General features: G+C 45.7%; 1 protein-coding gene across 1 annotated transcript; it reads right to left on the bottom strand.

The window, feature by feature from the left end:
* Nucleotides 1-3,556: 3,556 nt before the first annotated feature.
* On the bottom strand, nucleotides 3,557-9,249 carry LOC103717087 (replication protein A 32 kDa subunit A-like). The gene is made up of 10 exons (XM_008805336.3): nucleotides 9,049-9,249; nucleotides 8,860-8,970; nucleotides 8,643-8,740; nucleotides 8,484-8,525; nucleotides 8,316-8,393; nucleotides 5,106-5,184; nucleotides 4,896-4,985; nucleotides 4,713-4,795; nucleotides 3,986-4,054; nucleotides 3,557-3,888 (listed from the first exon to the last, which is right to left on the bottom strand). The coding sequence occupies exons 1-10, from the start codon at nucleotides 9,145-9,147 to the stop codon at nucleotides 3,804-3,806; spliced, it is 834 nt and encodes a 277-aa protein (XP_008803558.1). The 5' UTR covers nucleotides 9,148-9,249; the 3' UTR covers nucleotides 3,557-3,803.
* Nucleotides 9,250-12,028: the final 2,779 nt, after the last annotated feature.

The following is a 12,028-nucleotide window of genomic DNA, read 5'->3' as shown; positions in this document are numbered from 1 at the left end:
GAAATCACCAACCACGACCGTCGGGATACCCTGAGCGGCCAGGTTGGTGATCTCCCGCCAAAGGACTCTCCTTACCCTGTGGTCCGTGCTCACATACACACCGCATAGCACCCACGGGGCAACATCAGGTCTCGACACAACCATGACTACCTGTTGGGGGCAGTTGTGAAAAACATCAACTGTCGTCACTCCACGCCTCCACAGGACCAAAATACCTCCCGACAGCCCCCGAGAGTCGATCGCATAGGTCTGCCAGTCCCTCTCAAGGCGCCGCCTCAAACGTCCGAGCCCCTCGCCAGATAATCGGGTCTCACAGAGGAAACAGATCTCTGGACAATGGACCTGCACTAACCGTTTGAAGGAAGTCATGAAGGACGGCTTAGCCGCCCCCCTACAATTCCAAACGAGAATCATCATGGGTCACAGTCCACATAGTCGGCCTCAGACTCCTCCTCTCCTAGAGTCGCGGAAACATCCACAGGCTCGACGCCCAGGATGCCTCGCTCCTCCTCCGTATCGCCAGTCGTGGGTACAACCCCCATAACTGCCGCCCTAGCATGCTGCAAGGCAGTAGAGTGATCCATGCCCCCTCCCGCAGCTGCCGTACTCTCCTCCAGGTGTGGGGTGGGGTGGTCCCCCACACAACCACCTGGGGTGGTGTCCTCCAGCACACCCGGGGTCAGGGGTGTAAGGCCAAAACGAACGACCCCATCTAGGCCCGCACCCAGCATAGGAAGGTCCTGGCTAGCAGCCAGGGGGACCCTCAGCCGCGAATCCAGCTCCCGACAGGGTGGGCTGTACTGGAAAGGCCCTGTGAGTGTCTCAGGGCCCCTGACCAAAGTACGCTCGTCCTGGGCCAAAGTGTCCAGCTCAGGGGGACCCAGGCTACACGTGCCCTGGCCCTGTAGGCCCCCGATATTGTGGACCAGAGGGATCTGGGCTCGCAGGCCGTCCCCTTGGCCCAATACAGGGTCAAGAGGCTGCCCCATCGCCGAATGGGCCTGTTGGCCCCGCGCATCCGAAAGCCCCCCGGCCCGGTCGCAAGGCGCGGGCCCATCCCCACGCGCGCCCTCGACGCGGGCCTGAGGCGCTCCTCCGCTCGCCTCCCCAACGCGTGGCGCATCACCGACTTGGAGCGCGCCGGCCGCGCGGGGCGCGCCACCGGCTCGGAGCGCGCCGTCCGTGCGTGGCGCGCCACCGGCTCGAGGCGCGCCCTGGGCTACACCAGCCAGCCCACAGCCCCGACGCCCGGCCCTCTGGGCCCGGCCGCGCTGGGCCAGTGTACGATTGGCCTGCTGGGCCAATTGGGTCACCGCGCCCGGGCCCCCTTGTGGGCCAAGGCCCGCTGGGGGCCTGGGCCTTTTTTGAGTTGGGCCCCGGGCCTTGCCCACCCCACTAGGCCCCGGGTCGGCCCGCGGAGGGGGCGAGTCACCTCGCTGGGTCAGCTCCGGGTCCCCGGACTCGGCCGAGCCGACTCCCGGTTCATCGACCAGGGCAAGTCGATGGTAGCCCATGGGAAGTTCCGGGGGCAGCCCGTCCCCTCCTCCGGCCAGCGGCGACCGGCGGCGTGCGACCTTCGTCGGCTTTTGCCAGCCATCAGTGTCCGCCGGGGATGCCGGCGAGGTCGGGCGGGCCGCCGGGGGTGGCGGCCGAGGCAAGGATGACCCAGAACCCGGATCGGTGCGTTCATCTCCCCCGGCCGCGGCGGACGGTTCTCCCGCGGAATTTTCCTCCGCGTCGCCACCATCCAAGGGCCATAAATTGGCCCTTGGTTCTCCACCGAACCAGTCGGTGGCGACTGGTCCGACCCGCCCCCCGGGGCCGCAGCCCCCGAAGCCGGGCCCTCCGCAGCACGGCCGGCCACCGGGAAGCGACAGGTCGCCTCCCCATGGCCCATCCGCCCGCAACGAGGACAGAGCGCGGCTATATTTTCGAAGACGAAGGGCTGCCAACGCACCTTCGTCTCCCCTTGGATCAGAACCCCCGGTAGCAAGGGTTCATTGACATCGACCTCCACCTTGATCCGGGCAAACCCCATAGACTCCTGTTGCTCAGTGACCCCGTCAACCGCTATCGGCCGGCCCGCCCGCGCCGCAATCTGGAGAATGGTCGAGGTCGACCAGTACTCCGGCGGCAATCGGGGCAGACGAAGCCAGACCAGGGCCGTCTTCACAGTGCCGTCGTCGGGCTCGAAGTCGGGGACCCATGGGCTCATGGCGAGGAGCTGCCCCGCCACTACCCACGGACCCTCGCTCAGGGCTCGATCCCGGTCCTCCGTCGACCGGAATCGCAGAGCAAGGTGGTCGTCCGCGAGCGGGACGGCCACCACATCCTTCAGTTTTGCCCGGGCCGCCACGTCTTTGGCCACCCACTCCGCCGGGACGCGGCGGCCAAAACTACGAGCCAGCAACGCCCGCCCTTGCCATTCACGCCGGGCCGCCGCTATCGGTTCCTCCGGGAGTCGGAGGACGTCCGGGAAGCGGCGGCTCAGCCGTTCCACCTCCGCGGCCGTGGGCCATTGAGTCACCCACGGCCCCGGCCGCGACCAAGCGCCAGTGCGCTCCCCTCGACCATGGTCAGGAACCTTACCAGGTCCTCTCGCCGCTCCCTCCGGTGTCTTCCCCATCGGTAGCTTGCCCTTCCGGTCCATTGCACCTGTAAGAAAGGGGGTTAGCCAAACAGAGCGGATCAGAGTTAACCTCGCCAGCCACGGGTTGTCTCCTGCTCACACCACCGGGACGCAGGCTGCCAGAGGCACCGACCCCCTGCCCTCCGGCTTCAGAGCCAGGTGGCCCGCCTCTTACCTCCTCCGTGCACCCGAGCTAAACGCCGACTGCACCGAGGGTCCTCCCAAAACCGCAATGCTATCACACTGCCCAGGCCGCCGTGGTCACGCGTCACACACCGGACAGCCGGAGCACAGACTTCCCGCTGGCCAACTAGCCGTTGTCTCTCTCTCAAGAACCAGAGCTTCTCGCTCTAACTAGCCCGATGTCTTGCTTTGGTTTTTCTTTCTTTTGATTTTTGAGTTTACCTTTTTGACACAACATCCTTCTGCTTTCGCAGACGATATTTGGGGCCTACAAATTTTCCGTAAAGCGACTGAATAACTATTTATATCGCCAGTCGCTGAAAATAAAAAACTGTCTCCAATATTTTAAGATATTTTATTTTTTAATTTTATTAGATACATCCATATTGGTTAAATATAATCCACCGGCTTTAATAAAAAAAATTAAAAAAAAAAGAAAAAAAAGAAGAGTACGTGCCATACATGAGCTCTGTATATAAGGAACTATATAAAATTTTTATTCGCCTCTTTGAGGGCATCGGAGTTTCCGAAGTTTTTAGGAGCAACCCTCGTCTGCGCTTTATGCAAAAAGTTTTGCTTTTAAGCCAACCATCACAAATGGGGGAAAAGGACTTTTTAGCTCGTTAATAACAATAGAACAGACTTTGCTCCATTCTGAATGACATTTTCATTTGCTGGTACCAACCATTCTACCTGTTTGAATTATCAGTAAACTACTTGTTTTGGATCATAAATTCCAATAGATCAAGAGATAGAATTAAATATTAAGCACACACCTAACGCAAAGTAAAGTGCCAGACGAACACTTCAAGTCCATTTCGATTTACAATATCTATATATTCTTAAGAAGTTCTATAATTCAACTGCAACAACAGAATTTTTATGGAAGATAGCTGAAGCATCAAGTTCACTGGCTAGCAAAAGAAGGGATACTTTCTTACAATAAAATCTTTCGTTGCACCGCATCATGAACATGGAGATTAATAAGGTCTTAGTCGGTGAATGCAGACTTGAAGTGGTAGTCATCAATCGTAGAGTAAATATGGCCGACATCAACATGGTAATCAATAGCTTCCCTGCACCACAAACAATAGGAAGATTAAGAGCAAATTCATTTGTTTGTGTGTGTGAGAGAGAGAGACAAGAAAGAGAGAGAGAGAGAGAGAGAGAGACTTGATCTGATTGATTGGTATCCCCAGTCGCCTGGCAACTTCATCCATGTGCAATCCATGTTCGCTAGCACTGAAGAAAGAATGGCATGTCATACACTAGAAAGGGCATCAGTTACTGTACTTAGTCCAAGAATTTTGCTTGCCAAAAACCATATTACTGAATGAAAAGGCAGGCACAAGGTAACCGTGCATCCAACATGGTTTGACAAGAGCATATGGCAACTACTAATAGAGGTAAAATGACAAGTCATTCAGGAAAATGAAGGCATCAGTGATGAAGAAACCATATGGATTAATCTCCCCTAGAATGGATCCCTCCACTTAACATTGGTAGTAGTCGGGCCTTGGGCAGGTGGCTCACCAGAATCCAAAAGGACTTTGTTTGTTGGGTTGGAAAAATATGACCTAAACCTAAGCATAGTTTTCCAATACAGATATAGAAATTAGAAGGCAACGGTGCTTCTTTAATGAATTTATCTACTTTTTCAGACATAAGCAATCTTGCTTCCATATCCGTATATGGTCCAGACAAATAATGGATGAATCTGTAGCAATGCTAAAATTATCGTGGTTAAATAACACCAACCAGATTTTATGCGAATATAAATAATGTACTATTTTCATATTGATATATTACAAGGGGATTCAGATTGCTTGCCTTTTGTCCTATGTTACACTTGTGCCAAGAAACAACTGGGAGGTACAGAAAGATATCACAAGAAACTTACAGGCTCGCAGGTTCCTGGAAAACATTCAAGACCAATTTGTAGATGTCCTTCTCTGATCCATTCATGATTTTGGGCCCTGATATCTAGAAGAAAAGGAGCATACTGCATGAGTTTGTCTTCTTGTTTTGAGTTGTACCACATGAAGAAATGTGGGGAGGAAATTAGAAATCTTAATTAGCATACTTGATTGGCAGGAGTTTGAGGTTCTTTTGGTCCAGTCACAAAAGAGGTTCCCATGACTGGATTTGCCTGGGTTTGGGTAGGACCTCCAACCTGTCAAATGTATGGTGACTTAGAAGATCAAGAGTTTATGCCCACAGGCGCGCATCTGGTAGCATACTTGTGGCCAAGTGCATAGAACCAGAAATGCAATGTTTTTGAAAATGCCAGTACCTTCATTCTGGTGTTCTCTAGATGAATATGAATACATTGAATGAAGTGGAATGCAATCTCATTATAGTCAGTGACAGGCCTGGAAAAAGAACAAATCTAGTTAAGCCCCAGAGACATCAACATTTGCTGAACTATTTAAAAAAAATCGCCCAGTATCATTCAAATTCTACTCTCATGTTTTCCACATATGTTTAAATAATTGCTAATTGCAAATAGAGCAGATATCAAGCTAACAGCCAACCCAGACTCAAGTCCAGATACGTCAGATCAAGTTCGATAATACAGCAACAACAAGGACTAGGAAGGAAAAGGGGCAGAAATCCCTGTCATTAGATCACATCACTTCCAGTCGAACTAGAAAAACTTAACAGGTTCGACGTCTGCTAGCGAGCTTCAAGATCAAGATAACCGTCCACCTTAAAACCATAGTTATCACCAAAAGAAACACATGTAAGAAATGTTATACGCAGGGCAACAGATAGGAAACAAGTTCAGAAATTTTCGACAAACTGATAGATAAGCTTGCATTTTCCAGCTGGTTTCTCTATAATTGATTATAGACTTTTGAACACATCTTCTTGTTTCCCTTGTGTCTTGCATTTTGTCTGACGTCAATTTTCCGCATATTCACAAACAGTCATATCACTTCTCAAACGCATTACCTGAAATACACTGGGTTGTGTGTGAAATATATATCTGAATTCCCGCTTTGTGTATTTATGACCATATGGGCTCCAGAAGTTTTGCCAAATATGACCATCATTTTTGCTCACCAATAAAGGGAAGCTGCAAAGTGTCATTCTTTCCATCACAAGCTTCATTGATCGCATAATAAGAAGAAGCTGACAGAAAAATTTATATCACACATTGGGGATGGAATACCAATTAGAGAGATGGATCAACCAAATCTAGGCAAAGCATGAAGTCTAGAGCAATATCAGCAGTTCCTTAACTGGTATAACAAAAACAGGACATAGACAGAAAGTTGGTGCTTCATTACCTAGATACAAGTAAGTCCTGAACTTAAGCCCAAAAAAACACCAGAAATGCAGGCAAAGTAACAAATAGGCTAAGCTATTAAGCCACCTTAGTATACAAATCACAGTAACCATTCTTATTGGCTAAAGAATTCGGCTCAAAATGATCTAACCCATTATTGAGGGGGAGCTACAACAGCCTCGATTGGTAGTATTTCATAGTGCACATATCAATTTAAAGTTACAATATTGAACTGGATCTGGTGGATAATTTCATCATTAAGACAGGTATTAGGATAGGAATCGATGCTGTAACTCTGAAAAAAATCTCATTCTTCATGGCCTTCCACCAAACCCTCCATGGCTCTTAACTAGACTTTTATATTAAACTATGAAAACACAGGGAATTACGGAGGAAATAACAAATGTTAACTAATTTCAGGTACTCTGCCTTCTTCTTTGGTGGAAAAGAAAGAGTTTTGTCCCCATAAGCAATATTTGGCAATGGCCCTATTTAGGTGAATTCCCCTGACTATAAAAGTGAAAGAAAAGGAGGATGAGATCCTCACCACGATCTTGCATACTTGAGTAACCACACTCCGAGAATCGTAAACATATATGTCTGTTCCTTGTGCATTTTCTTCCCCAGTTCAAATAATTTCTGGAGAAAGAATTTCCAACACAGCACCCAAGACTCCCCACTATGCTATGGAGATGTCCATTATCAAATATCAGTCCTCTATAGGGCCACACAACAAGTTTAGTGACAGTCCTAACCATCATCCTCATCTAACTACTAGATATTGAATTTTATTCTCAATAGAATCCAAATAGGCAAATGGCATTTTATGTAATAATCAACTGGGTGTACTCGTCATAAATAATGCATAGCAAGTCTTACAAAAATGTCCACTATTTAGCTGTTAAACAATACCAAGAACAATTTTTTGACACTTACATTGGTCATCGGATTAAAGATTTTAAATTTTAAATTTTAAATCTTAATGCAAATTGAAAACTAAAACTTTTGTTCTGTGAACAATGGCCTTTTCAAATGATGATGTTGTTGTTATTACTCTTGCCACCTTGTGCTGCAACAGGTGGCAGTGAACTAGTTTAACAGATGCAGATGTGGTTAATCCTTCAGTTTCTCCCCAAGTATGCTCCCTTTTAAATAGCAGTATCTTGAGAGGTACTAGACTCTTTTATTATTCTTGAAATAGATACCATGATGTAGAATAACCATAACATTACTTTAGATGTTTCAACCATATGGATTGTTCCATCATGTCCTTCACTTCAAATCCACATTGCACAAGACTCCCTTGCATACCTTGCCAAGCTAATCATTTGCACCATGAAACACGCCAAAGATCTGCATAATTATTGCGTATCTATAGGTCTAAGTTACATGCGAATCAGTTTGGTTTCTCATGTTTGTCCTTTTGATAACCCATACAGCACCCTTATGATGGTCATGATTCTGTGAAGTTGAGTTCTGTTACATTTGATGCATTTACATAAGACTCTTCACCACTCCTGCTATTTTTAACTTAACACCTTGCCTCTTATCTAAAGCATTTTCATGTCTTTCTCCACCATCTTTGCTCTTTCTGTTTTATATGCCATTGCTTCTCAGTATAATCTAAAGGATTCTCATGTCTTTCCCCACCATTTTTGCTCCTTTTTCTTTTACAAACAATCACTTAATCTATATAAGAGACACAGAGACACAGCATTGTGATCGAGGATCAAACACAGGTCCCAGAGACTTGGGCTAGGCACAGCTTCATCTTGCACATAACTCCAATCATGGAAAAGAATAAAAAAGCTCCAGACAAGTATTTGCCAACAAACTGCAATAGGTTTGAAACTAATTCTCAAGATCGCTTAACCTTAACCACTCATCACTAATAGACGTGAATACTGCATCAACCACTACAGAGTGATGCACTCATGGCAGGCTTTGCCAGTCACCGAAACCCAACAACCAGCCACGGAAAAGTGGATAAGTTTGAGTAATATTGCAGGATTTGGCACAACCTGGTTTCATGACAACAGATGAAGTGTCTACCAAGACAGCAGAACAAGGACCGTTCATACAAATGGATGTAACAGAGATAAGAAACACAGCCAGTCAACCAAGAAACTAAAAGTATCATCAATCAACAATCAGTAACTTAGCACAGAGTCTAACAATTATGTGTTAGTAAAAAGGCATTATATAGCTCACCGGATGGAGAAGGCAACAGCACGCTTCTTGTCTTGAAATCCTTTGAGGCTGCCACTGACGCTGACATACATACCATTCCTTCATCAGAAAAAAAAGGAAATAAGTCATTGGCCGGTGGCTTCTTTAAGAAATAAAAAGGAAGAATCAATAGAGATTTTGGACATTTACTGAAGAATAGCTGTTTCATTTGCATCTGAAGCTTCATTCACCCTATAAATAGTACCAAAATAGAATTTTAATAAATGGAACTTTTCATAGAATCAGATCAAGAATGATGCTTGCAAAATTAAAACAAAAGAAACAAAAAGATAAAGAAAAAGAAATTACCATCTGATGATGTCGATCCGGCCAGTGCCATCGTCGAGGGTGAAGGTGACATCCGTAGTCCTCTCCACCTTGTTCGACACCATTCCTAGGAGCCTAAACTGCGATCACCCAAATAAAAACACCAATTACATTCCACAGAAACAAATTACGGCTTAGGAGTAGAACGTTACGAAGAATCAACGCAACAAAAAAGAGCAAAATTTAATTTCTGTTTTACGTTGGTGGCATCGACCCCGTCAATTACGAAACTGGACTTGTCATCGCTTGAGTGATACGCGTCGCTGATCTGCTTCACAGTCGCTGAGAATACCCCCGGCGCACCGCGATTCTGAAAAAGAGATCTAGATCAGGAGAAAGGGAAACGAGATCAAGATCAAGAGATAGACGAACCGGTTTGTTGATTTACCTTGGAGAGGCTAGAATCCGGGGCTTGGGCGGCCTGGGACGCCATGAAACCGCTGCCGGAGAAGAGAGAGGCTCCGCCGTCGAGCTGGCTGGAAAACATTTTTCTCGTCGGAATTGCGAAGGAAAACCCTAACCCTAGAACTTCCTGGAAACTGGGGGAAAACTTGGGAGCAAAGTTGAGGGGGCGCGGGAAATTTATGCATCAGTGGGTGCCTTCTTAATCGATTCCCGCCAAAGGGATGTCTTTTTCCGTGAGCCATGCAGGCCAGCCTACGCTTAGGTGGGCTGGTCACGGTATTAACTAGTTGGGCCAAATGTGAATCCAAATTTATGGTACAATTTGGGTACGGGAAGAGCATAATTGGGAAGCCCACGAGCCCAGAATTTTGGAGTGCATGTGTCCCTTTAGTCTTTGCATGGGCATCTTTGCGCAGCATTAACGTAGTAAGGAATGGATTGCAATTCAATATGATATAAGGTAAACCACAACATTTTTCCATCGCCCAAATGGCCTTTTAGAACTATTTATGTTTATGCTTGGTTGACTGAAAGCAACCAAGGTTTTAGATAATGGTCTTGTTAACACCGTTATCTGGTTTTACAAATATTTCAACACATATTTTTGTGTTATGATGTATACGATGGCAATTAGATAATGGTTATATCTGAGAACCTCATTTCTTAAGCTGAATTGGATATCAGTCAATCTCTCTTATGAAGCCAGTCCCACGACATGTTATTGCAACAGTCTCCCCATCAAGAATGATAATTCCGGGATGGAAAAATCGCGTTGCCGAGGTAGTTTTTCCTTGGAATCGCCCTTACTTTCTTGAGAACCAAATCATCCATCCAGGGTAACATAAGGCAGCCACGAGCATCGCCTGTCAGCTTACCGGTCGTTAGTTGCAATATTCCATCAAGAGAGTCCCCGAAACCAGCCGGTCGGGAAAGGGAATGAATGGCACAGCCACTATTAAAACCTGTGAAACCATTCCATAAGCGGAGGCGGCCTAATACATTTAGAAGCTTAAGACGTACTCATTTAGAAAGATTTTTTTAAGAAAATGATGAAAAAATTTTAATAAGTGCAAAATACTTTAACAATTTATTTAAAAATAATTCGTCTAGCTTTAAATAATTATTTGTCTGTGACAACAAATCTATTTAAAACTCCCTTTTGAGGTTGAATCAGTTTTTTCGATTTTTTTTTTTTGAGTTTTTCAATCCCACATTTATATTTTCTATTAGACATTTAAATCTAAAAATAATATTATCAAACAGAAGGCTAGTCGGTTCCCACCCGATGCTTGTTTTATTTATTAAGCAAATGGAAGTGTTGAAGAGCCCGTGTTATTATTACGTACAGGAATATGTTAACTATTAAAGTAAAATGAATCAAGCTTAGATGTCATGCCCATAATTATATCTAAGAGTCATGTCAGAGTACTTTGGGTTAAACAGAAGGGATCATGTAATACAGCCTCCGCTGAAGCATCATTTTGCTGTTATAACCTATCTTTGCACTTGTGCAGTCTCAGTAACTCGGTTCAAGATCTATAAAACCATGAACATTCATTCTCTATGATTACTCAATACAAAAGATGGTGTTGTGTTTGAGCAACCCATTACGGAGCACCTTTGGAGAAATCTGAGAATCCAACAAAGAGAGCTGGTCCTCGCACATCTGGTTATCAAGTCTTGCAACAGCAGAAGTTCAAAATACCATAGCCTATGGAAGAGATGAGCAGTTACTTATATATCTATGTCATACACACCTAAGTCTATGCTATATCAAAAAAAATTTCCCACCCTTGTACTAGGGTTGGATTTTCGATGGCTTATTTCACGGTGTGTTTGGCATTCTGACAAATATGTATTCCACAAATTAATTTGAGCAGGCATTGAATGGCACCACCATCCTGCTTTGCTGTTTTCCTCTGGAGCCCGGTAAATAGTATATTATCAAAGAAATATATTTGATGACAGCCAAATCACCAGTCAAAGGTCCAGAAACAGGTCAAATTATATTAGATTAGATAATAGAATATCTAAATTCAGCAAAAGCATAGTGCTGATTGAGAGAGAGAACAAAAAGAAGAAGAACGGAAGGCGAAAAAAAGAAAAAGAGAACAACCAAAGAATCACCAACCTGCAGAGAAACTTATATCCTTAGGTTTTCGCTTAGTTTCAAGAACCAACATTAAGTTAGGAGTGACGAAGTGAAGATCAATTGCATACTTCTTGAAAAATTACTGAAGCAAGAAAGCTACTGCTTAAATGTTGTCCGAGAATCCCATGGCAAATGAAGAAGCGGCGCAGCTCGACAAACGAAGGCCTTCCTCTAGGCGAGGCCCTAGGCGACCGCCTAATGCTTGGGCAGCCCTGTGCACGAGGAAATGTAGATTGAATTTTGCAAACAACCCAATCTCTGTTCTGGTTGAGGAGCTCAGAAACCTTGAGAATTTCATTAACATCAGCAGTGTTTGGCGGCACGGGCCAAAGATAGAGGGGCAGGGAAGATGAGAAGAGGGATAATGTTGAGTAAAGACGCATACCTGATGACCTGTCCCGGTAAGCCAACGGAAATGGCCCTCAGTAGTTAAGAGCTTGCCGACAGACAGACGGCCCTCCATAATGCAGAATAGTCCATCGCCATTAATGCAATTCATGTTTCATCCTCTCCTGCATTAACTGCAAGCGAGATGCAAAACACCTGCCGATTGGGACACTGATTTTGGGATCTAAGTTATTCTGATTCAAGAATAATTGTAGGATAGCAGATCATGCCCCCAAATGGCACAACAGCTGCTTCAGACACCTGAGAACCCTCAAAAAGTAAACCGAATCTTAAGATGCGTATTTTAAGCTTATCAGATAGCTGCAAACTCAAACTCCATCCGGAGACAATTAGCCGAGCAATGAGTTGTCTCAGAAAAACGTTAATTTGGTTCAGGTAGTTAACTAATAGAACAAAAAAATGA

This window comes from Phoenix dactylifera, chromosome 17 (assembly GCF_009389715.1).
Source record: "Phoenix dactylifera cultivar Barhee BC4 chromosome 17, palm_55x_up_171113_PBpolish2nd_filt_p, whole genome shotgun sequence".
Classification (NCBI taxonomy): Eukaryota; Viridiplantae; Streptophyta; class Magnoliopsida; order Arecales; family Arecaceae; genus Phoenix; species Phoenix dactylifera.
Note: the sequence above shows the minus strand (reverse complement) of the source record. Positions and strands in the feature narration are given on the sequence as shown.